Source organism: Ceratotherium simum, chromosome 21 (genome assembly GCF_057802395.1).
Source record: "Ceratotherium simum simum isolate JZ-2026a chromosome 21, ASM5780239v1, whole genome shotgun sequence".
NCBI classification, from domain to species: Eukaryota; Metazoa; Chordata; class Mammalia; order Perissodactyla; family Rhinocerotidae; genus Ceratotherium; species Ceratotherium simum.
In genome coordinates, this window is record NC_141920.1 from 26,724,928 (window position 1) to 26,751,557 (window position 26,630).

At 49.6% G+C, this 26,630-nt stretch overlaps 1 protein-coding gene across 1 annotated transcript in view; it reads right to left on the reverse strand.

The window, feature by feature from the left end:
* Positions 1-26,630, reverse strand: part of EFCAB8 (EF-hand calcium binding domain 8) — a 69,908-nt gene that overhangs the window by 21,017 nt on the left and 22,261 nt on the right. Inside the window, exons 11-21 of the mRNA XM_087445407.1 lie at positions 22,834-22,901; positions 22,354-22,505; positions 20,747-20,884; positions 19,222-19,335; positions 17,773-18,000; positions 16,925-16,995; positions 15,923-16,127; positions 14,918-15,127; positions 13,591-13,725; positions 4,529-4,750; positions 3,842-3,979 (exon numbers count right to left, since the gene is read on the reverse strand). Of these exons, the coding sequence (XP_087301533.1) occupies positions 3,842-3,979; positions 4,529-4,750; positions 13,591-13,725; positions 14,918-15,127; positions 15,923-16,127; positions 16,925-16,995; positions 17,773-18,000; positions 19,222-19,335; positions 20,747-20,884; positions 22,354-22,505; positions 22,834-22,901 (1,681 nt within the window). The remainder of the gene's footprint in view (positions 1-3,841; positions 3,980-4,528; positions 4,751-13,590; positions 13,726-14,917; positions 15,128-15,922; positions 16,128-16,924; positions 16,996-17,772; positions 18,001-19,221; positions 19,336-20,746; positions 20,885-22,353; positions 22,506-22,833; positions 22,902-26,630) is intronic.

Genomic DNA, 26,630 nt, shown 5'->3' on the forward strand with positions numbered 1-26,630 from the left:
CTTTACTGTAGCTTTGTGTAGTAAGTTTTATAATTGGGAAGGGTGAGTATCCCACCTCTGTTCTTCTTGTTTAAGACTTTTTTGACTATTCTAGGTCCTTTGCATCTTCATATGAGTTTTAGGGTCAGCTTGTCAATTTCTTCAAAAAAAGGCAGCTGGGATTTTGCTATAGTTTATACTGAATCAATTTGGGAAATATTGCTGTATTAACAAGGTTAGATCTTCCAATCCATGAACATGGGATGTGTTTTCATTTATTTAGGTTTCTTTCATTTCTTTCAACAATGTTTTGTAGTTTCCAGACTACAAGTTTTATATTACTTTTGTAAATTCATTCCTAAATATTTTGTTCTTTTTGGTACTATTGTAAATGAAATTGTTTTCTTAATTTCATTTTCAGACTATTCATTGCTAATGTATAGAAATACACCGATTTTTGTATACTGATCTTGCCCATGCAAGCCTGTTGAACTCACTGGTTAGTTCTAACAAATTTTAGTGGATTCTTTAGGATTTTCTACATATAAGTTTTATGTCATCTGAAAATAGAAACAGTTTTACTTCTTCCTTTCCAATCCGGATGCCTTTTATTTCATTTTCTTGCCTAACTGCACTTCCAGCAAATGTTAGTAGAAGTGGCAAGAGCAGACATCCTCGTCTTATTTTGATCTTAGGAGGAAAGAATTTAATCTTTCACCAGTAAGTGTGATATTAACTGTGAGTTTTTCATAGATAGCCTTTATCAGGTTGAGGAAGTTTCCTTTTATTCCTTGTTAATTGAGTGTTTTTATCAGGACAAGGTGTTGGATTTTGTCGAATGCTTTTTCCACATCTATTGAGATGATTATGTGTCTTTTGTTCTTTATTCAATTAATCTGGTGTATCACATTAATTGATTTTGGACACTAAACCAACCTTGCAATCCTGGGATAAGTCTCACTTGGTCATGGCATATAATCCTTTTCATATGTTGCTGTATTCAATTTGATAGTATTTTGTTGAGGATATTTGTGTCTATATTCATAAGAGATATTAGTCTTTAGTTTTATTTTCTTGTGATGTCTTTGTCTAGTTTTGGTATCAAAGTAATTCTAGCCTCATAGAAAACTCTTTTGGAAGAATTTATGAAGAACTGTTATTAATTCTTCTTTAAATATTTGGTATAATTCCCCAGGGAAGCCATCTGTATCTGGACTTTTCTTTGTGAGAAGTTTTATTACTAATTCAATCTTTTTACTTGCTATATTCATATTTTCTATTTATTCAGATTTTCTATTACTTCTTGAGCCCATTTTGGTAGTTTATATCTTTCTAAGAATTTGTCCAGTTTCTATCATTTTTTGATAAGAAAAATTAGAAACTGTCCTATTGTCCAACAATAGGTAACAAGTTAAATAAATGATTGTACCTCTCTAAAGTGAAATATTACTTAATCATTAGAAAGTCCTATTTTCAAAAATATTTGATGATATAGAAAATTCTAGTTACATATGATATAATCCCAATTTATTTAAAATATATCATTATAAAACTAAGAGCAGATGGTCAGGAACACAGATTCTGGAGTCAGACTGACTTGGGTTTACTCCCAGGTCCAACATTGGAGCTGTGCGAGCTTAGATAGGTCCATCTAGCTCTTCAGTTTTACCTTCCTCATCTGAAAAATAACATCTCCCTCACAGAGTCATTATGGAGATTCAATGAAAGGATACGTAAAAGCACTTATCACAATCCCTGAAACATAGTAAATAAATGACACATTATTATTGTTATTATAATGATTGTATTAACATTATAGATTCCTCATATACTGAACCCATGGGTAACCAATTCCCAACAGATTTGAATGTCGTGAAATTCTCTTCTTACTAAAACTAGACTAGACATAATATATTTGTGCAGAGATTCAAGAGGCACCGAGACGGCAAGATGGCTATCAACATTGCAAATGCATATAACCCTTTGACCTAGCAATCCTATTTTCAGGAATTTATCCTACAGACATTTTTTTTTCACACGTAAAATAACATATTCACTACTCATTCTTGTTTAAGAACAAAAGACTGAAAACAACCTCAATTTCCCTTAAAATAGAATTATATCAATAATATATCCTATGGCTTACTACACCCATAAAAAAATAACGTACTGGGGGCCAGCCCAGTGGCATAGTGGTTAAAGTTCATGTGCTCCACTTTGGCAGCCTGGGGTTTGCGGGTTCAGATCCCGGGCGCAGACCTACACATCACTCATCAAGCTATGCTGTGGTGGCATCCCACATACAGAATAGAGGAAGATTGGCACAGAAGTTAGCTCAGGGCCGATCTTCCTCATCAAAAAATAATAATAATAATAATAATAATAATAATAATAATAATACTAGTAATGTACTGATATGCAAAGATCGCCAAGATATATTATGGAGTTAGAAAAGCAAAGTGAGTAGTACCAGTGTGTATGACGTGCTACCTACGTGTAAAAATAAGGGGGAGAAAACCTTACACATTTGTGTTTGCATAAATAAACACTGGGAGAATAACCAAAAATCAATAGAAGTGGTTACTTCAGGGAACAAGAAGCACTATTTTTTGGGGGGACGGTTGTAACTGTGACTCCTCCTCACTGTAAGCCTTTTCACACTGCCTGACTTTTTAAACTTTCATTGATATATAATACACATATAGAAAAATTTACATATCAAAAATGCACCACTGAATAAATTTTTACCAACTGGACACGATGGTATGATCAGATCTAGATAATAAAACAGAGCGTTGTCAGCCCCTAGAAGTCCCTCTTATGACTGCTTCCAGCCACTCCACACCCCTACAAAGATAATCACCTCTGATAGGATAGGTTTGTTTTGTCTGTTTTTGTACTTGATATAAATGGAACTATAAACATACAATATATACTCTCTTGTGTCTGACTTCTTTTACTTAAATTGTTTGAAGAACTACTCATTTTGTAGCGAGTAGTAAATCATTCATTTCCAATGATGGATGTTATTCTGTATAGTGTATATACCACAATTTATTTTTCTAGTCTATGTTGATGGACATTTGGGTTGTTTCAAATGTGGAGTTATTACAAATAGTAATTCTATCAGCATTCTTATTCATGTTTCTTAGAGCACAGATTTCTCTCAGGTATAAACCTAGGAGTGGGATTACTGAGTCACAGAGTAGGCATACATTCAGCTTTAGTAGCTACTGCCAAACAGTTCCCCAAAAGGGTTATACCAATTTACATTCCTACCAGCAAGGGAAACTCCAGCTGATCTATATCCTTGTCAACATTTGGTATTGCCTGTCTTTTAGTTCTAGTCATTCTAGTTGGTATGCAGTGGTACCACACTGTGGCTTTAATTTGCATTTTCCTGATAACTAATGAAAGGTGCTCAACTTCAGTAGTCACCAGGGAAATACCAAGTGATTTTTTAACTATGTAAACGTATTACCTACTCAAGGAAATACATAAATATTTTCATTATTTTTAAAAAGAATTCATGACTCCAGGGCCCTCATTGCAAAGACCAAATCCCATGGAAGGGATGTGTGCACGTGTGTGTGTGTGTGTGTGTGTGTGCTTATATGGGCATGTGTATGCATGTGGGTGTATTTAATGTGTGCATACTTGTGTTTTACTGGTTAATGGTGACCTCTGGTTAACAGAAACCTTTCCACATCAACCAGACAGCCTTGATCAGGAAACACAAAAGACTCAGAACCTTGATCAGGAAACATGAAAGACTCAGAACCTCAGTAAGAGAACAGTGGTCCCAGCTCACTAACAGGGCTCAAAGGCGCTTCTCTGAGAGATCGTCCAATCGTCTTCCTACCTCCTTTTCCTTCAAGGGGATGTGGTATGGGAGGCTGGTCTGGCACCATTTAGGAATTAAGAACCGGAACTTTTTTGTTCCACTTTGTTGGCACGACCGCTTGTCAGTGGATGTGCAGTAATCCTTGATGTCCCAGATCTAGGCACAAAGTGTGGGTTAGTGTAGTGTTGACGCCAGCACCAACTCACTCTGTGGGCCCCCACCCAGACCATCTGTCCTTACTTTAGGGGGCAGTTCTTACTCACACCTCCTAGATACCCAGACATTCAGAGCCAGAAGGGGCCCATGGGATGTTAGCTAGCAGGCAGAGAGGGTGTGACTGGACCAAGGACAGGACACTCTTGCCTCATGTCTCACCACAATGCATGGAATCCATCCTGGAGACAGCTGGTCACAGATCAGATGCACGGTTAGGGGGTAAGGGAGTTGGAGGAAGAGAATGATGGAGAACGGGACCCACTGGGGAAGGCTTCTTGGAGGCCCTTTTGAATCATGCCCTCCTTCATTTCACTGGGCACACCAGAGCAGGAGAGGGCTTCTAAGGTAACCCACCCTACTGTCTACTGTTTTACAAATGAAACCAGAATCCAGAAGGAGTAGGGACTAGGCTAGGGCCACATGCGGCAAAGAGGTGGCCAGAACTTGGCTGATGCTAGCTCCTCCATCTTAACACCAGTTCTTCCTCACCTTGATGTGCCCTTTACAATCCCCTGTGACAAGGATCCTGTCATTTTCGTCAGTGGTCATGGCGCCCACAATCACGTCCCCGTTGTCTTCCAAGTCCACAGGGAACTTCCCCAGCAGGCCTCCATTCCCATGGATGGACCAGGCGTAGATGTAGCCGTCCACGCAGCTGCTCAGCAGGGCGGCCGTGTTTGGCAGGCGAGGTCTGGTCTGCAGGAAGATGATCTGTGCAAGAGATGTGAGTCCACTCAGTGGTGCTGTGAGCTGGGCTCACCCTGGCCGCTGTCCATGGTGCTGAGGGGCCCAGGCCAATCACCCCATCCACCTGGTCCCCCAACTTCCTGGATGCCCAATGAGAATGGTGATAGGACACCACCTTTCCTACCTAGCTGGTGACAAGGGACATTTTGCTGAACTATAAGCTCCCTGGGGGCAGGGTCTGTGTCTTTTTTTGTTCACTTTATCCTCAGCAACTATGATGGCACCTGACACATAGTACATGATCAATGAGTGGTTACTGAATGAAGACATATAAGTTTGATTTGTGCTAAGGCTCAAACAAGATTTTCTAAGACCTGTAACTCAACTCAAAGTGATTTGGAGGACAAATTCATTCCCCTTCATATATTTCTACAGTGAAATGCCCATATTTTCCAGCCAATTGCCAAGAAAGCATTTTATCCAAATTTTTCTTCAAGTCTTGTTTTGAGCATGCCCTTTGCTAATTCCTCCCTCTTCTCATTTCACCTTACATGTCACCCCTGTGGTCCACGTGGGAGCCACAGTGGGAAGTGACTCTGCATGATGAGCATGAGAAGATAGTTGCTCCCCTGGCACCCACCCTGCATGTGGCAGAGGGAGTGCAGTCAGAGGGTGGAGTGAATCAGCCCAGACAGGGGAAAGTGAAAGCCTCCCCACCCCTCCTAAGTCAGAAATTACAGTATGGTGGCTTATGTGTCCCCAAAACAAGTCACCAACAACAAAAACATCCCGATTATCCTAATTGTCATAGAGATCTAAAACAAAATGCTCAACTTGCTTCCTGTTGGCCCAGTGCCAGGGTTACGAAACCAGGAATCCCTAAACCAAAGGCAAGCATTTCCCCACTTTATGCAAGTGTACTTGCGCATCATTCAAAATGTGGACAGCACAGACAGATGAAAAGAAATTAAAATCACCCACAGAATCCCAATACCCAGAAATAATCACCATTAAGATTTTAATGCATTTCCTTCCAGCTTTTTTCTAATTGCATTGTCTATAAAGACTTTTATCAGATCTTTTAAAATTATGAAATATACACGCAAGAATAGACAAATATACCAATGGAACAATAGAGAGGATCCAGAATAGATTACAGAACACTATGTTGGGGCCCTGGATAGGCCACCCCAAAATATCCCACAATACCATATTGATCATTCTGAATTAAAGTTACTTGAGAAGCGAAAAGGGCATTCTGATCCTCTTGTCTCTGTTCCCCCGGAAAGCAGGAAATAACTCTCCCATGTGAAAGGTGCTCTCCCTGTATCCTTATCACCAGAGCTAGGGAACTCAGGGCTGAGAAGCCTGCACAAACAAACCTTGCTAATTTACTAACTCAAGCCTAAACTTTGCTTAAATTCTTCACTATTTACCTACCCCAACCCTAAGTTTCTTTGTCCTGTCAATTCCTCAAAAATTTATGTTTCTTTGTGTAAAAGATATATATACTGCCTGCTTTGTTCACTCTCTGAGCATCAATTCTTTACGATCTCCAATATATAAGTATTAAACTGGGTTTTTCTCCTGTGAATCTGGTCTTGCATCAATTTTATTATTAGTCTAACCATAAGAACACAAGAAGGACAGAAAGGGGATTTTCCCCGCCCCAACTATAATAGTAAGAATGATAGAATTTCAAGTCAGTAGAGGAAAGAGAAACTATTCAATAAGTGGTATTTGAACAACTGGCTACCAATTTAGAAAAAAAAATTAGATTCATACATCACACCTTACACAAAATTACTTAGATGGGACAAAAAAAATTGACTAAAAATATATAAAATTATAAATGTCTAGAAGAAAATATAACAAATTTTTCTGTGATCTTGATATAAAAAATGCCATCCTCTGTTGTCAGAAAGGAAAATAACAAAGATGGTTAGATAAAAATTAAAACCTCAGAATCTATCCAACGAACCTGAAATCAACAATCCAAAGAGGCTTATGCACCCCTATGTTCATTGCAGCATTATTCACCATAGCCAAGAAGTGGAAGCAACCTAAGTGTCCCTCAACTGATGATTGGATCAAGAAAATGTGGTACATATATACAATGGAATACTACTCAGCCATAAAAAAAGACAAAATCGTCCCATTCGCAACAACATGGATGGGCCTGGAAGGTATTATGTTAGGTGAAGTAAGACAGAAGGAGAAAGACAAACACTGTATGATCTCACTCATATGTTTAATATAAACCAACACATGGACAGAGAAAACTGTATTGTGGTTACCAGGGGCAATGGGGGTGGGCGGTGGGCACAAGGGGTGAAGGGAGACATGTATATGGTGATTGACAAACAAAAATGTACAACCCAAAATTTCACAATGTTAAAAACTATTAAAACATCAATAAAAAAAAAATTAAAACCTCAGTGTGCGGGCCGGCCCCGTGGCTTAGCAGTTAAGTGTGCGCGCTCCGCTGCTGGCGGCCCGGGGTTCGGATCCCGGGCGTGCACCAACGCACCGCTTCTCTGGCCATAGCTGAGGCCGCGTCCCACGTACAGCAACTAGAAGGATGTGCATCTATGACATAGAACTATCTACTGGGGCTTTGGGGGGAAAATAAATAAATAAAAATTAAAAATAAATAAATAAAACCTCAGTGTGATACCACCAAGGCAGATGAGGTAAAAATATTTGCAAAACACAAGAGGCAAAGGATTCATTTCCAGAGCATATAAAGAGCTCCAAGAAATTAATACAAAAAATAAGAGACAAAGGATATGAATAGACATTTAAATTCAGTGAAGAAATGCCGGTGTCTAACAAATATACTAAAAGCTCAACATCACAAGTAATCAAAGAAGTATCAAAAAACAATGTTATTTTCCAGCTACCATTCTAGCAGAAATTAAGAAATGGCTGATGTCCAGTACTGGCTTAGTGTGAGGACAAAGGCAGACTCACACACTGTTGGAGGGAGTTGAGACCATTGCAGTCTCCTTGGAGGCTTGACTGATCACAGTGTGAACTGTGCACACTTGGCAACCCACGAGTCCCACTTCTGGGAAATCGGGCATAACGGCACAGACAGATCCGTAAGGATCTCAATTGCACTGTTGCTTGTAATAGCGAAAAACTAGGAACAACTTAAATGTCTATCAATTGGGCATTCATTAAATAAATTATGGAAAATCAAAAAAAATACACTGCAGATAGGGGCAGATGTACTGGTGAAGTTCATGAAGTTCAAGTCCAAGTTCAAGGTCAAGTTCAAGGCCCTTCCAAGGTCCGGGACTTGCAACATATGGTGACTGTTATAATCGTCAGCTCTGTAAGCTTCAAAATTTGTCATTTCTTTTCTCATTCTAAATAAATTTTCACTTTTTTTTTTTTTTTTTGGTGAGGAAGATTAGTGAGCTAACATCTGTTGCCAATCCTCTTTTTGCTGAGGAAGACTGGCCCTGGGCTAACATCCGTGCCCATCTTCCTTTGCTTTATTTTTTTTTTAAAGATTTTATTTATTTATTTATTTTCCCCCCAAAGCCCCACTAGATAGTTGCATGTCATAGTTGCACATCCTTCTAGTTGCTGTATGTGGGATGCGGCCTCAGTATGGCCGGAGAAGCGGTGCATCGGTACACGCCCGGGATCCGAACCCAGGCCGCCAGCAGCGGAGCGCGCGCACTTAACCGCTAAGCCACGGGCCGGCCCTTTCTTCCTCTACTTTATATGTGGGATGCCACCACAGCATGGCTCAACAAGTGGTGCGTAGGTCTGCACCTAGGATTCGAACCTGCGAACCCCAGGCTGCTGAAACAGAGCGTGCGAATTTAACCACTACGCCACCAGGCCGGCCCAAATTTTCATTTTTATACTAATTTTTTATGCATAATTTTGTGTTATTTTTCTTAAAGAGTGCCTGCCAAATTGTACACGTTTCAGGCTCCAAACAACCTAGATCAGCCCCCTGTATGAAGCTATTAAAAAGAATGAAGTAGATACATGTGTAGGTGCTGAGAGAAGTTGTCCTCTGTACATTGCTAGGTTTCAAAAAAAAAAGCAAATAGCTGAATACAGTCTCAAATGCTTCCAGTTTTGTTTGAAAACCAAAACCATACATATGTGTATATACAGTATATACGCATTTAAAAATAAATCTCAGTGCCAGCCTGGTGGCATAGTGGTTAAGTTCACACACTCCACTTCAGCGGCCTGGGGTTAGCGGGTTCCGATCTCGGGCACACACTGGCGGCGTCCCATATAAAGTAGAGGAAGATGGGCATGGATGTTAGCCCAGGGCCAATCCTCCTCAGCAAAAAGAGGAGGATTGGCAGCAGATGTTAGCTCAGGGCTAATCTTCCTCACCAGAAAAAAATCAATCAATCAATCTCAAAGAAGAACACAATGTTTTTACAGTAGTTATTATCATATTTTAAGGAAGTTTTTAAAATATTATCATAAGCATACTCCAGATCATTAAGTATTCTCCTAAAATGTGACTCCTCATAGCTGCACAGAATTTACCAGAATGATGTGCCATAAAGATCTCCCATTTCTGAACTGGGGAAAGCTGAGGCTTCCTTCCCAACCCTTCCTGCACTGGCCAGGGATGGGTGGAGCGGGCAGGATGAAGGTGAGCGAGGGGAAAGGAGTGGGGCAGGCTTGGGGAGGGCTGTGGGCCCCACAGGGAGTACATGGTCAGGGCTGTGTGGCCAGTGTCAGGAGTGGGCACAGTGGAGAGGGGCACTCAGGATGCTAGGCCCAGGGCAGGACAGAGCAGGACCTGTGTACAGGGGAGGCAGGTAACCAACACTATTCCTTTCACACTCTGTACCCAGCCCCTAAAACCTCAAACATATGCCCCTGCTCACTTTGCAAAGAGCTGCTGGACTGAGGTTGGGCATTCTAGCCTCACTCAGCCCAGTGGTCCCAGTTAGTTTTCAACCGCAGGGGGACTAAAGGTCTCCCTGTGGGCCCCTTCAGAAGATGATGCGGCTACACCTGGGCTGGACTTGGTACCTTGTGGAGCAACTTGCCACTCCCCACCTACTTGGTCCTCACCACTAGGGAGAGGGCCAAGGACGGGGGCTTCATCTAGAGTGTAAGGGACACAGCTGCGCCTGGATCCACGTCCCTGTCTCCTTCCCAGCACCCTTTCTGCCTTACCCCACAGTCTTCTGAGATAGCCAGACAGAAATGGTGGGAAAGAAGACCTGACAGACAAGACCTCCCCCCAGGTGTCCTTGCCCCAGCCCACCCTCACCCCTCATCCACTAAGGAAAGGCTGGGACCAAGGGTGACCCAAGAGCTCTGGACCCTCTCCAAGGCATCATCCTGAAAAGTGTCCCTCTGTCTGACACCCCAGTTCCCCAGAGGGAAAGGACTTTTCAAGTCAAGGGGCAGTGGGGGTGAAGGCAGAGCTCTTAGGAGCCAGGGTTGAAGGGTCAGCATCAGAAGTGGGCCCACCTTAGACAGTGACTGCCAGTCTGTCACACATACACACACACACACACACACACACACACACAAACACCTCTGCCAGCCATGGTGCCTGAAATCTCACCAACAGATATTCAGTCCTTTGCATGCAACTCTCTAATCAAAAATTCAGTCAAGATTCATGATACAAATCCATACTACACAGACCACCAGGCCAGATAAAATGCCCAAGGAATTCCCAACAGTGACAGTTACAAAGAGATAAGAACTTGAAAACAAACAGATGTGGAATAGGCCCTGGCTCAGTCATTTTCTGGCCGTGAGAATCTCGGGCAAGTCACTTCACCTCACTGAGCCATTTCCATAAAACGGGAATGACAACAGTACATACCTACCAGGGCTGTTTGAGGGATAAAAGAAAAATAATTCATGTAGAGTTTTAAGCTCACCACCTAGCAGATATTAAGAGCTCAATAAATATTAGCTGCTGCATATATTGTCATTAGACTGAAATATAACACAGCATATCAAAAGCTATCTAAGAGTGCATTTCTAACCCTGGGGTTTCATACCTGAGAAATAGATAAAAGATCCAAATTTTACATACAAGGATGTTCATGGCAACGTTGCCTCTAAAGGCAGAACCTAGACCTAACTGTCCACACTGAGAGCGGACTGGCTGGACAGACTCGGTACAGCGTGCATCAGAGCACTGTGCGGCTGGTGAAGGGGGAGGCTGTGCTCCATCAATGCTGTCATGCAGAGATGCCATGAGGTGCTGGGTGAAAAAGAGCAAATTGCAGAATAGTATATAAAATATGACACTGTTTGGTGAAAAATATCTATAAGCACATATATACATTCCTACATGTACATACATGTATACACACAGGAAAAATGTCTAGAAGACTACAATACATGTCTTAGTAGTTACCTCTGGAGATTGAGGAGGCTTGAATTTTTTAGTTTTGGGGGTTTGTTTTTGTTTTTGTTTTTTTGCTAAGGAAGATTTGCCCTGAGCTAACATTCATTGCCAATCTTCCTCGTTTTTTTTGTGCGTGAGTCGCCACCACAGCAGGGCCACTGACAGACAAGTGGTGTAGGTCCACACCCGGGAGTAGAACCCAGGCCGCAGAAGCAGAGTGTGCCAAACTTAACCACTAGGCTGCCAGGGCTGGCCCCTACTTTCTAATTAGAGAGAGGGAGAGGGAGAGGGAGAGGGAGAGAGGGAGGGAGGGAGAGAGGGAGAGAGGGAGGGAGAGGGAGAGGGAGGGAGAGAGAGGGAGAGAGAGGGAGAGAGGGAGGGAGAGGGAGAGGGAGGGAGAGGGAGGGAGAGAAGGAGGGAGAGGGAGAGGGAGGGAGAGGGAGGGAGAGGGAGGGAGAGGGAGAGGGAGGGAGAGGGAGGGAGAGGGAGGGAGAGGGAGGGAGAGGGAGAGGGAGGGAGAGGGAGGGTGAGGGAGGGAGAGGGAGGGAGAGGGAGAGGGAGGGAGAGGGAGGGAGTGGGAGGGAGAGGGAGAGGGACAGGGAGGGAGAGGGAGAGGGAAGGAGAGGGAAAGGGAGAGGGAGGCGGAGGGAGAGGGAGGCAGAGGGAGGCAGAGGGAGAGGGAGAGGGAGTGAGAGGGAGAGGGAGGGAGGGAGGGAGAGGGGAGGGAGGGAGGGAGAGGGAGAGGGAGGGAGGGAGGGAGAGGGAGAGGGAGGGAGGGAGAGGGAGGGAGGGAGGGAGAGGGAGAGAGAAGCGCCCTTCCTTGGACACTTCAAATAAGCTCTCTTGTGAGGGCCTTTGTGCCTGCTGTTCCCTCTGCCTGCCTCACTGTCCTTAGAAATAACTGCAGGCTTCAAGCTCTACGCAAATGCCACCTCCTCTGTGAAGCCCTCCCTTACCACCCTATTTAAACAGCAATGCCCTCTCCACCTCCCATGCCGTTCTCCCCTCCTCTTCTCAGTTTTCTTGTTCTCTACTGTACTTGCTCGCCCTGGGACCCGCTACTTATTTTACTCACTGGTTAATTGTCTGTCCCAACTAGAATGTCAGCTCTATAAGGGCCCGGATTTTTGTCTCATTCCCCGCTACCTCCCCAGTGCCTGGTACATGCAGATGCTCAATGAATAACTGTGCCCTGACAGGACTAGGCCACCAACACAAAAAGTGGGGCTTTGAGTGCTCGGTCAGAGCCACAGGTTGAAATGCATGGAGACTATTGGGCAATTCTGCTTCCAGGAACCCATCTTCTGACACTCACACGAGTGCACAGAAATGTATGCACAGGGATGTCCAGTGCGGTGCAGCGCGTAAAATTCAACACTAGAACTAGCCCGCCTGTCTATCACTAGAAGACTGGCTTCATAGTTTATGAGACACCCTCATGACGGGGTACTGTGCAATTATTTAAAAGACTAAGATAACAAAAGAATAAGCTGAATCAAAATTGCTGATGTGAAAATATACCCATGATATATGATTAAACAACAAGAAAAAGCAAAGGGCAGGACAGCTAAAATTTAGCTATAATTTTACATCACTGCTCTAAAAATAACAAGGGCACGGGTTAAACCAATCCGTCATCAGTGACTGTGACTAGTGCCATGGGGATGGGATGGAGTAAGACATAGACATAGGGGATCTTTATTTTTTGCTTTGCATGCTTTTTTTTTTTTTTTTTTACCAACTAGCATTATTACTTTTTAGAGCTTTTTTAAAGGCATCTTTAAAAGAGAGGACAGCACATTCAGAACCTGGAGGAGAGACTGTCCAGCCACTCGCAGCTCTCTGCTTCCCCACCACAGGACCCAGCTCTGCAGGGCACTGCTCCCCTGTCCCAAGTCCCTGGTCCCTTGGAGCTGGGTAAGGGGGCAGTCCTGCCCACCCTAACACAACTCTGATTTGTATTTTCACCAGGGTCATGGCAGGGACTTAGGAAACCCAGACAGTCTCTGAAATGCCCTATCTCTGCAGATTAAAGCTGGAAGGGGCCTTAGGGGTCACCTTAACCAGGGCGACAGCACAGTGAGGTGCATCCAGGGTCAGAAAGGGGAAAGGTACAGGAGGAAGAGAGAACAGAGATGACCCAATCCACTCACATGTCGTACAAAACAACCTTCAGGACCCAGGGAGGCAGTTAACAGGGAATTCTGGAAACAGTGCTTCTCCTACCTCCCAGTCCAGGCCCCCAACCAGGAGGGGACACTGCTCACCCCCCGAGACAGCCCCCCACACCTGGGGAGATTCCCCAAGACACAGCAGCCCTGAAGCCAGAACCCTCAGCAGTACCATCATCTCCACCAGGCCTTTCTGGGCCCTGGGGAGAACCAGGCTGGGCCCCGCAGGCCCCCAAGTCTCGTAGGCACTGCATTTCCCGGCCCCATCCCAACTGTTCACCCCTGGCTCACACCCCAGACCCTGCCTGAGCACAGCCAACCTTCTCCACTGATGCGTTGGATTGCAGCAACATCTTCTTAGGGAATTCCCCTCGTCTCTTTTCAGCCTCTCTGAAAGCTGACAGTTTGCCCCGGGACGTTCTTGACAGCCTGGGGCTGTCGGCGCTGACAGGCTTCTGGAAAGCAAAATGGGCCTCCCAGGTCATCAAGAGAGGGTCTCCCTACCCTGCGGGAGAACAGAGGCCAGAGGCAGATGCTGAAAGAGCATCCACCCCAGCCCCATTCAGTAGATACCCCACCCTGTGACAGGCACAGCCGGGAGTCTGACGGATCCTGGGCGTCAAGATGCTGGGGAGTCTCCATTTTAAGTTACCAGCAGCTTCTGCTCTCAGGGCAGAGACCTGAGCTTGCCTTTGGGGAAGCCCCTCCCTTGTCCTGGAAAGAGACACCCTGGCTAAAGGTGAGGATAAAGCGGTGTATGTACCCATTGCTCTAGACGATTCAAATGCAATGGTGCAGCCCTGATACTTGGAAGGTGGTATACGCGCCTTGTAGTAATGTACCGTGTGAGCATCTTACAGCAGAACTGTGTCCCAGCAGGTCATGTGGGATCCAGGTCCCAGCTGCTATGCCTGACAAGTATTGTGTGTTTGGGGAAGGTGGGGTTTTTCATTCAAGCCTCAGCTCCCAGGAATGGGGATCAGACTCCAATTGCTGAAAGAATCTGACCGGCTCCCCAAACCACACACCAGAGATTACTGTATTCACTGCTGAGGGTCTGCAGCCAAACCGTCGCTGCACGTAGGGAGAGGGGAGCTCCCCTGCTCTTTCTCCCTACTTCCCCCAAAATAGGACCATCAGCGCAGCCTGGAAGGGTTAATTCTAGGGCAGAGACCAAGGCTCAGAGGAGGGAAGTGGTTTGCCTGCCTCTGGGCCTCAGACCACCGGAGCCCAGTCTCCAGGGCAGTGAGGCTTGCGAGGGAGGTAGGCAGGCCCCGCTGGCTCCTCTCTGCCGGGCAATGTGAGCTGGGGGACCGGGAGAGTAGCCCAGGACCCGACCTCCAGTGTCGGTTTTCTGGGTTGTCTTCCCTCCAGGTCCTGGTCCTGCCCCCAAGCTTGCAGACACTGGGGTCTGGTATCAGCCATGCCCTGAGAAGGCACCGTGTCCAGGCTCAAGGCAGCAGAGCGGGTTAGATACTGCGGGCCTGATCAGGAGGGGCCCTGCCTGGGCCCACAACACTCAAGACGACTGAATTGACGGACCTAAAGGCGCTCCGGGAAAAGCTCCTCCAGGTAAGAAAACACAAAATGGCGAACTCAGGTGGCTGGAGAGTGAGGGCGGCCGCCTGGTTCGGCGCGCGGTCCCACCTGCTGGGGCGCAGGCCGGTCTGGCTCCTTGTCTCTGGGGCGTCTCATCACCGGGGGCGCTGACGTCAGGGTCCGCCTCAGGTTGGCGTTGGCCATGGTCCTGGCGCTGGGGCCCGGGGGCTGCACGGGGCTCTTGTGGGCCCATTTCTGCTCCACGCAGGGTTTGCTAGGCCTGTGGCTCTTGGCCAGGCAGTCGTCCGCTTCTTGCACCTGTGTCAGAAAGCGAGCAGCCTGAGGTGCTGCAGTGTCCCGGAGTGACTACACCACGGGGCTCTCCAGGTGCCCCAGGGGTGGCTTCCCAGAAACCCAGGACCCGTAAGGGCATCAAACCAGAGCTTGAAACCCTGAGTACCCCCCAGGTAGGAGACTGTACCCATGAGGGACTCAGTCTCCCCATCTGTAAAATGGACAGTGGTTTCCAAATATTTTTGAGGTTGTTTTTAATCTTAAGGAAGCTCCAAAGGGTAAAACAGACAAAAAGCTGAGCTGCTCTGGAGGAGGCCCCTGTAAGAGGCTCCTAGCATCTCCCCTCAACATGTTTGGAAAACTACTGGATGAGGTGATCCCGAAGGCCCCTTCCAGCTTCAATTTGCAAAGACATGGTAATTCAGAGACTATACGGGCTGCCTTGTCCCTACCATGAGCCCAGTGAGCCCAGAGCGGTAATGCGTAATAGCGATGGGGAAGGTGTGAGCCGCCTTCAAGGACAGGGTAATCTCCCAGAGAGAACAGGACTAGCACCAGCGGGCTCTGGAGTCAGACTGCCTGCATTTGGAGCTATCACTTCTTGACTGTGTGACCTTGCAAGATGCGTAACCTCTCTGTGCCTCAGTTTCCTCACCCGTCAAATGAGAATAATTATAGAAACTACCACCCACCTATGGAGCTCCCAACCTCCTCCAGAACAAGTCACCACCATCCTCTCTACTTCCCAGGGTGCCCTCTACACCACAGGTACACAGCCAAGAGAAAGGAGAGAGGAGAGTGTGTTCCTGTTGACCATACCCTCCTGGGCGTCAAGGGCAAGGGGCTCTCAGAGGCGTTGAAATTAAGGATGGGCTTGAACATGTTGACATTCCAGAAGAGGATGTCCCCGCTGTAGGAGCAGGTCCCAAGGAACTGGTTCTGGTACTTGGCCATGCTCAGGACATCCTCCGTGTGGAAAGTCTGCCAGTGGTAGCACAGGAGCACCGGCTTGGTCTTGTGGAACCTGCACACAGGCCAGAGGCAGCAGAACTGAGAGCGCAGCCTTAACTAATGCCCTCTCTCCTGGGGCAACACTGAGGCCTTCAGGCTTCTAGGAGCCGACTCAGAGGATGCTCAGGCATCGGAGCAGGCTAAAGCCCTGCCCCGTGGACCTCATTTACTAAGCACCTACTGTGTGCCCACTATAAAGGCCCTGTCCTGGGGCTTTACAGAGACTAACCTTACAAAGTCGCCCCATTCAGACATCTGAGTAAGGATTCAGGCTTAAAAAAGAGGAAACTACGGTCCTGGATAGGCCCTCTGAAGAAGAAGGGCCTTGCACGTGCTTTTTCCTTTGCCTGGAATTTTCCTTGTATCCCACGCCCTTGCTGCTTCACTGAGACCTCTCCTGCTCATTCTCAGATCCCACTCCACCCACAACATCCTAAGATGAGCCTTTTCTGACCGCCTCTGAGACTGAATCAGATTGCCATCCCCTCCCTACAGAAACTCAACAGACTTTCTCATTATAAATGAAGTTATTTGATTAGTGTCTGCCTCTGCCTAGAAGCTCCAGGAGAATGGAGGCTCCATCATTCTTGTTCATACCCATCCCCAGCACCTAGCACAAAGCCTAGAACATATTAGCCTCAAAGAGTGATGAATGAATGGTGCGATGAGCAGATGAAACATTGGACATTACCCACCACTAATTTCCTGCCTGGCATTCCAACCAGCAGCAAAGCTAGGAATGGGGGACCCATCTGAAGTAGAGATAATGGTCAGCCGCCCTCACCTACCCACACGCACCTCGCTACTCACGTGAAATAAGTGATTCTCTTACTCCACCCGGTCACATAGAACACTTTGTTCATATGGATAATCCCGCTAATCTGTTGAAGATGAAAGAACGCAGAACTCTAAGGCACCTTAAAGAAAATGGCTCCAGGCCCTGAATGTCTTCCTAATCGCACCAAAAAAGAAGTCAAAACTCTCCATGATGGTGAGAATTCCCTAGAGGTGATACCACCACCTATTTCTCAGAGTGCCCTCACGTCCCATCATCTCATTTGATGGATTTGGAGGAGGTAGATAGGGTAGGTACCCATGCCCATTTTTTAGGGGGGATAACTGGGAAACAGACAAGAGACTTGGCTTAGGTAAATAATGAGTGGTAGGACCTGGACCAGTACTCAAATCCTTGGCTTCTTGGCCAAGTGCTCCTTCTGAGTTGGTTAAAGGACTGTGTCACAGGGATTAGTTATGTGCTCAGGTCCCCAAGAGGGATGGCTGGCTTTGCTCTATGCCACATCGACAGACTGTCCCTATGACCCTGTCAGGCATTTCCCAAATAGGGGTGAGCACAGGTGGCTCTGAATCACCTGACCCCATGGCTAGAAATGCATCCAAAGCTCTCATACGTGGGGTAAGAAGTGCTAACAAACTGAAAGAGCAGGAGTAGCTAACGTTTGTAGACGTTTATTAAGGACAGACCTTGGCACCCATCTTCATTTTATGGACGAGGACACAAAGGCTCAGGGAGGCATAAAGCCAGGCTGTCTACATGCACAGCCATTCAGGGCGGCACAAAAAATAGTGCGTCCCAGGATCACAAGAGCTGTGCTGTGCTCCTCAAGAGGCCCCCTGGCCCCAGCTGACCCCAGACTGACCTCCAGTGGGTCCGGGTAGGGGAAGGTCAGCAGGCACTCGCCGGTGCTGTAGTTCCACATCTTCACAGTTCCGTCCCGCAAACCTGTGAGCAGGCACCGCTCCGACTCATCCAGGGACATGGCGGTCAGCTCCACGTACTGGTCCCCAATCACGGAGAACTCCATCAGCCTCCTGCCCGTCTCCATCTCCCACACGCTTACCACGCCGCTCAGGCAGCCGCTCACCACCTGCAGCGGAGCACACAGCGGGGCTTCTGAGAGGAGAGCGCCCCCACTCCCAAGGGCGGCCTCCACCTGCCATGGCTGGGGTGAGACTGAGAAGACAGGCATGCAGGGCCCCCCGCTGCAGGATAAGCCCCTCTTGAAAACAAGCCTTCCTCTGCTCCGTAGCACGGGGCAGGGCAAACTAGCACAGCTCTTTTAGAAGAAATCAGTTTGGTGAAATCCCCTTAAACTTAGAAATGGCATTTATCAGAATCTTTCCAGAGAAAATAGTCTCTAACTCAGAAAAGACTTTTACTGAAGCATAATTAATCATAGCGGAAAAGAACCCAGAAAATAGGAGACATATTAACTGCTCCATAAGTAGGGAAATGTTGAGAGTAAAGGATGGTCATTCTACTCAATGCACCATTTGCTGCCATCACAGCCGTTACAACGCAGCAGCAGCAGCAGGCGGGTCTATTTCAGAACAACCCTCCTGCTGAGAACATGTAGGGAAGCTGGGGGAGGGATTTTTTTTAAACCATTTGAAGATGTTGAAGATCCTGAAGGTATGCAGGATGGTGGTGCTGGAGCCAGGATGAGAGAGAAGCCCAGAGAGATGAGCTCTGGCCTCATGCGGCCAAAGGCGATCTCTGCAGCAGAGGCAGCCGGCCCTGCCTAGAGCCCATGCTAGAAAAGGGGTCCCTGTGGGACTGGGCTGAGGGCCCAGGAACCCTCTCTGTCCCCACACTTCAGAAACCACGTGCCTAAAATCTCTACTCAGGACCACGGTGCTGTCTGTGGCCCGGGCCTCCCTCCCCTCCCACAATGGACAAAGTCGAACTAGGGCTTCCCTGGAAAATGGCACCTAGGAACAGCACCCACCCTGGGAACCTCGCAGAGCAGCCCACACCTAGTGTGCCATCTCACACCCTGTGTAAAGGAGGCTGCCCGTCCAGAACTGACCTGAGGCCGTAGCCAGCGGTGCACAGGCTCAGAGAAATGAGGTGACCCGCTGACTAAGTATTGGCGCTCCCATCTCATCTCAGGCCAACCCCTCCGCAGGGCTGCTCCTCGTCCACTTCCCGCTGCCCCACGCCTCCATCAAAGCCAGGAGAGTTCCGCCCACCCCGCCGCCTGTGCTGACTGTTCCTTGGATGGGATCCGGACACAGTGGGAGGCCGGGGTCCTGCCCCATGTCGCCGGCACTCCTGCCAGCCTCACAGGCAGCTCGGGCCCACTCACCTGCTTCAAGAGCTTGCTGTAGAGGATGGCGCAGAGCGGGGTGCTGTAGGTCGTGGTCTTCTCCCCTGCCTTCCCAGGCCCCTGGGTCTCCAAGTACCCTTTTAGGATCCCAATCTGCAGGTGAGGAGAGGGGCAGCAGCTGGGTAGTCAGAAGGCTCTGCCCTCAGTGACCAGCCCGAGAGAAACTTCCCATAAACTGAGACGTCCCGACTGCACGTAGGCCTGGGCCCAGGACGGCCCCTCGGCTCCTCAGCATGGCTGCTGACACGTGCCTCTCACCCCTACCCCACAGGCCCCACTCCCCGAGATCGGGGCTCCCAAACCCTAGTGTTCCTAGAACCCCAAAGTCCAAGTCCAAGGTCCCTCCTATAACTTCTGAGAAGCATAAACCCTCAATCCAGTGTCCTCTCCTCCGGGAAGCCTTCCCTGGCTACTCAGCCCCAGGCTAGGCTAAGGATCCTTTCTCTGCGCTCCATGAAGCACCTAGCATACATCGCCATCATAACACACAGCATTTTCTACTAAACTTATGTGTTCTTCTACCCTTAGGTTCCTCAAGATGGGATAGTGTCTAATTAATGTATTCTCTGCTTCTGACAAAGAGCAGGGGGTTGATGTTTGATGACCTGCAATGAACTTTGAAGGTCTATTTAATTCAGCAAATGCTGGCAGCCAGTCCAGCACTCAGCAGAGATGAAGGAACCCACAACCTCCCTTCTCCAGAAACCTGTCATCTGGGGGAGAGCCAGCCAAGGGCACAAGGATGACGTATGTGTCCCCTGCCAGGGTGGCCAGGCCAACAGAGGGTACAAGGCCTCAGTGGGGCTACTCCTTCTCAAACACAAATGACACCCTCATCTCCCTTTCTAGACAGAACCTCCCCATCTCCTGGCTGCTGATTGTCCTGGCAGCCCCCTCAGCTCCCATTTTGTCACAGGGCCGCACCACCACCCCGGACAGTCCGCCCCTGTGCCTCTCCCTGTCTGTCTTGTCCTCCAGGGTCAGGGTCAGGACAGACCGCACGTGGGCACCAGCTAGGTCACAGCTCACAGAGGCCTTCAAGTCACGTCTCTCCTTCGGGGGGCTGCTCAGGCAGGGGCCCTGCCTGCCTGGAGCTCACAATTTGGCAGGAAAGACAGTCATGCAACTGTGACAGGACAGAGTTATAAGGGCCATGATTGAGGGGAGGCACAGGGCCAAGAGAGCTTGGAGGGGGGACTCCTAACCCAGCCGGGGGGTCAGGGTGGGCTTCCAGGAGGAAAGTCTGGAGGATGGACAGGTCAGGAAAAGAGCAGAGAGAGCAGCAGCACAGAGGGTGGCAGGCTGGGGGCCTACAAACAGTCTTCCAGGAAATCCCAAGAGACGGGAGCCTCACGGGCCAGGCCACAGGGTCTAGGAGTTTTGTCCGCCTGGCATGAAGAGCAGTCTCGGGAGGGACAGGATGTACCCCTGGGACTTCAGGCCCCGGCCACGGTGCCACCGTCTGTATACAGCACGATCCCGCCGCCCTCCTGTGTAGACTCACTGAATAGGTGCTGCAGATGAGGGTGTTGTCACTCTCGTGGAAGTAGGCGCTGGTGATGGGGCAGTTTCCCAGGGCAAACAGCTTCCCGCAGAAGGACTGGAGGCATATGTAGTCCTGCATGTCCCACACGCGGATATTCTGGGGGGCGGGACACAGGCAAAGAGGTCAAGAGTGGGTCCTCGGGGATGCGGCCAGCACCTGAGGCCTTACGGTGCTCCTGGGAGCAGGGTCAGGGGCACACAGCGCAGGCACTTCCAACGCACACCCACCGCACTAAGTGTCTGCCACGGACCACAACCCTACAACACAGACACTGTCTGAGGCTCAGAAGAGGGAACGGAGGCACGGCTCCACCCCAGCCCTCCCCAGGGCCTCTCCCCTGCTCGAGTAGCTGACGCTCAACGGCTGAGGACGAAGACCAAGCAAGGCCACATGTGCCCCTGCAGACCCTCACTGGCTCCCACCCCAGCCTCCCTCCAGTAAAGCCAGGGGGGACACAGAAAGCAGCTACCCACGGAGTTGCCAAAAAGGCCCGCCTGTCCCCAGAGTAGCCCCCTTGAGTTCATCCCAGGTTGAGCAACTGTCCCTAGGGAGGCCCCATGGAAGTCCCTCCAGGACCTCATTGCTTGGAGGCATTGGCAGTGAGCTGGAAAGGGCATGGACCTGGGGTTGACCAGACTCCAGTCCACACCCTGGCTCTGCCCATCGCTGACCGTGAGGGTTTTGGCAAGTCTGTGCCTGTCCCCCGACCACTCCAGCCTCGGCTCCTTCATCAGAGGCGAGCATGCCCGGCTCCCAGGGCTGTCGGGAGAATTCCAGACAAGAGCAAGTATGAGGATGTGTTGGGAGGGTGGTCTGGGTGAAGCAACGGCCCTGCCAACTCTCCAACTACTGAGCCCCAGAGGACACAGACTTGTCCCCTGAAGGAGGGCCCCTGGAACCACTGGCCTGTGTCCCCACACTGGCAAGAACACCCATGCAGCCCAGCAGATGGGGCAGTACCTGAACCAATAGCTGCAGAGGAGCAATGTGATGGGTCCGAGCAGGGGAGCCATGGGCATTTGAGAAAGGTCCAGTCCGGCCCTGACAGCCGGGGCAGCTGGGAAGGGGTCCCTGGGAGGGCTGGGAGGTGCAGGTGTGTGGCGGGCAGGGGTGGGAGGAGAATGGCTCACGGGGACTGGGCACCTACTATGAGCCAGGCATGATGCCGCTCTTTTACCACCAGCTCTCCTCCCAACCACTCAACAACCCATTCTATGGATGAGGAGACTGAGGCTCAGAAGCGGGAAGGGCCCTGCCCAGGACCACAAAGCAAGAAACCCGGGTGGGCTACATGGGAACCCAGCTCTGGTGGGCGGCTCAGGCCTCTACCAGGGGTGGTCAGAGACCCATGGCCCCCTCATGGTGTTCCACCTGGGGCACCTCCCTCTGGGCCTCAGGCCAGGTATGGAACCATGGGCAGGGAGGCCACACCATTCCCCCAGGTCTCAGGCTCCTGCCAAAAGTCAGCCTCTGGCTGGCCAAGCTGGATCATTAGCCCCTGGCCAGCGTCTTCCGGGGAACAGGAACTAGTGGGGGCACAGGGCCACACTCCACGAGGACGGTACCTTGTCCTTGGAGATGCTGAGGAGGATGCTGCTATTCTGGCTGTTCACAAGGATGTGTGTCACCGAGGTCTGATGCCCCTTCATCAGCCACACAGGCTTTTTTGAAAAGAAGGGGTTCCACAGGCGGATGAGGGGGTCATAGCCACCGGTCACTGGAGTCAAAAAATGGGTATCAGCCACGGGGGGCCTACACTGGGACCTTCTCCTGGGGCCAGGCCTCAGACCTCAGCCAGGCTTGGCAGATGGGGGGTGTCACAGCAATCCCTCCCTCTGCCCCTCCCACACCACCCCCTCCACCATGCCACGCAGAGCCTGTGTCACCACAGCCCCCAGGCACCCATGAGAGGGCACCAGAGCAGCAGGAGAGGGGGCCAGACGCTGCAGGGCCTCCTCTTCAGCTCTGATGGTCCCCACGTCCCAGCAGTCCTGACATCAGTCCTGCTGGGCCAGCCGCTTCCGTGCGACACGGAGATTACTTACCCAGGAAGTTCTTGTCTGGACAGTAATCAAAGCAAAGAATCCCTCTTCTTAAGTTCAGCACTGAAAACCTACAATAGCAGAGTGGGGAGGCTGAGGGCTGGGAGCCACGGCCTCAGGGGAGCCTCTCGGCCCGGGGAGGGGAGAAGCTGACCCGGGAGGGAGGCCAGGGAGAAGTCACTACCCTCCACCAGGGAGAAAAGCAGCTCCAGAAACCCTTCCCTAGGGCTCACCCTGCAGCCAAGTCAGGGCCGAGCCCCGCAGCAGAGCAGCAACAGCAGCCTCAGCCCAAAGCCAGCAGCTCGTGGAGGAGGCGCCCACCTCTCGCCTGCAGGTGAAAGTAGCCCCCAAACAGGGGCAACTCCTCACAGGTGTAACGCATCTGCCTCATTCCAAGGGCAAACTTACCTTGATCTTCACCTCACCCATACTGGGACAGATGTCCCAACCCATGACACAAATCAACAAAAGGGATGGGGTTCCAAGGGCCAGGGGGAAGGGACGAAAGCTCCTGGGTGTGTGCCCCTGCTCCGTGCTGGTCCCTGTGCTGGGAGCTGTCTCCTGCATCACCTGGACCCCTCCCACAACCCTGAAGTCCTGTGCCACGATGAGGACACAGAAAGAAGTTAAGGAGCTGGCCCGAGGTCACATGGCTGGCAAGGTAGGGGTCAGGATTCAGACCCAGGGTGGGCGTGGCAGGGAGAGGCAGGCAGCTCAGCAACCGGTGCTCCAGGAAAGGAAGAGGTGTGGCAGGGCTGGGTGGGGCTGGGAGGGCCAGGGTGACCCAGGCAGGGGTTCTGGAAGGTCAGGTCCAGCGACCCTCACAGGTCCAAGAGTCCTGGAAGCTCTGCGCCCTTGCACATGCTGTTCCCTCTTATCCACACATCCTGCCCTGCCAGCTCCTTCTGCTCAAACTCTCTCTCTCTTCAAAACTCAACTTGAAGGCCCCCATTGCAGGGCACCCCAGCCCTCTAACACAGCATGCCCCCGACTGAACTTGCCCTTGCACTGGCTCCTCTGCCACTCCCCAGGGGCCTAAGCCAGGGACCTGGGTGTCATCCTGGAGGCCCCCTCTCCTGCACTCTCATCGTCCCGCTGGGCCCCAAATCCTCTTTGCCCACATCGCACCACAGCCTTGACCTCTGCTTAGTTCAGGCCCCTTCATCTCTGTGTCAGCCTCCCAGCGGGAATCTTAACCTCCAGTCTTGATCCCTCTCCAATCTGCTCTCCACTCCACAGCCAGAAGGATCCCTCTAAAAACCAAAACTTCAGGAAGAACATATTGAATACACGTATTTCATTTATTGTCCAACCAGATACATCTCCCTCCATGCATATAAGTGCAGAGAAGTATTCTGGAAGAATAGTCACAAAAACATTACTAGAAATTATTTCAGGCTGATTCACTCACTTATTCAACAAATATTTACTGGCCCCTACGCCCTTCCAGGATGACCAGAGGCGTAGATATAATGCCTCTGCCTTCACAGAGCTTTCCTTCTAGACCGAAGCAGCATGAGCAAGTGAAGGAACAGAGAGATGGGAGATGGACATTTACAATCATGGCCAGGCCTGCAGGGAAATAAACAGGTGGCTTTAACAGGATAGCTGAAGGAGACCAGGTCTGCAGATGGCAGAAGGGACCAGAAGGTCAGAGGGGACACAGCAAAGGCCATAGCAAGCAGTTCAGGTGGGAGATGATGGTGGCTTCAACTAGGTGGTGGTGGCAGAAGTGAGAAGAGGGGGAGGCGGGGGAGATGCTGTGGGTCGGTCTGCACACTCAGTATGGCCCCCTCCACTCCCACCCCAGCTCCTCCGTCAGATTCACTGCTGGCTCCAACCACTTGAGGAACTCATCCCAGGCCGGCTGCCAGGAAGCCAGACCCTGAGGCCCACACTGCATTGGAGGCAGAGTTTGGGTTGGCAGGGCCAGACCCCACCTGCGGAGGCCATGCCCCAAGAGGTCATGCCAGGAACAGGAGACCAGCAAGCGGTCAGTGGTGCCACCTGCCGGCCAGCGTGTGTACTGCATTCAGACAAGAAGGAAGGGGTGTACGCGCGCCATGTGTGTAAATACATTCTCCCACCCACCCCTAGACTAGATCTCGAATCCCTCCATCTCCACTGGCTGACTCCAGGTCACCACTGCATGCAGCCCGAATTACCACAGTGGCATCCACACTGGTGTCCCCATCGCTACTCCTGCCCACGTACATTCTGCTTGCAACAGAGCAGCCAGGGTGATGCTCCTGCACATCAGATCTCGCAGTTCCTCTGCTCAAAACCATCCTAGAACCTTGTTTATATCTTATTTCAAACAATTGTAAAAAGACATTTTTGAGACATTTGGGGAAAGATTAACTTGGACTAGGTACTAGTGATATTAAATCATTATACTACTTTCTCTACTTTTGTGTGTGTTCGAAATTGTTCATAGTAAAAATGTTTAAAAAACAAAAGCAAACAAAAAACAAGAGCATACCAGGCAGAGAAGAGCAATGCAAAGGCCCTGGGGCAGGAGCATGCCTGAACCACAAGAGGCCAGTGTGGCTGGAGAGGGAAGGTAGAAGAGGTGACATCAGGAAGGCAGCAGGGCCAGACCAGAGAGGCCCCCACGGCCATGGTAAGGTGATCCCCCTGACATCCTGCCACTGAGACCCAAGGAAACCAGAAGCTGAATGAAACACGTATTGCAGACATGAGGTAATACTACCACCAAAGCAGAGATGAACTTCAGCAAACCAGCTCCAAGCAAGATCCTGCCACACTGCCCACTCAAAGCATGGAAGCCAAGACAAAGTTCCCCACCACCTCAGACATTCTCCAGGGCCCCTCCTCCAACCTGCAGTGAGTTCCTGGATGTGGTAGGAAGGTGCAGAGTCCTCTTTGGTTAACAAGACACTGGGCTTACAATGAGGCCTGGGACACAACCCCAGCTCAAACATCTGCTCCAGGACAGTCACTTCCCCTCCCTCGGCCTCAAGTTTCCCATCTGTAAAGTGAGGAGTTGGACTAAATTAGCCCTACCATCCCAGGAGTGCACTGACCTCTGGGACAGACAGAGACGGGGCCTAAATGGCCCTCAGTCTCCCCCCTGGGCCTCGCCCAGCTGCTCCCCCAACACAGGCCTCCAATCTCCTGCAGTTCCCACAAGAAGATGTGCCTGAGGCTGCAGCTCACTATTTAGCTGCTCAAGAGCAAAGTGTCACAGACCCAAAGGCTCCAGAGGGTAAAAGCCCGAGCAGGAGGAAACGGCAGAGGCGAGAGGAAAAAGTCCTTAGGAGGAAATACCTACCGTAAAGTGCACAGTGACTGTCTCCTAACCTGACGGAAGTGGGACTTTCCATAACAGAGAGTGACAATGTGGGTTGGATAACGGAAGGGGGGGCCACAGGATTCCAGCTTTATTTATAATGTTTTAATTTTTTACAGTGACAATGTATGCACGTATACTCGTGTGACTAACAGCTGATTCCAAAAAAAAAAGGAAAAAATTCACACTGGGGTATAGGAATCCAGACTGAAGGAAATAGATTAGAACCGTCTGCAAAGAATAAATGCACCCAATTATTGAACACATACCACGTACACATTCATTCGCATAATCCTTGAGGGAAGTGAAATAAGTGCATTATCACCCCCTTTTACAGATGAGGAAACTGAGGCTCACAGAGGTGAAGGAACTTGCATTCATTCCTTCCTTCAGAAAATAGTTTTTGACTACCCACTTCCACTATGTCGCGGCTTCTATGCTGAGTTTTGCAGATAAATTGGTGGATAAAAGAGGTCTATTGTATTTT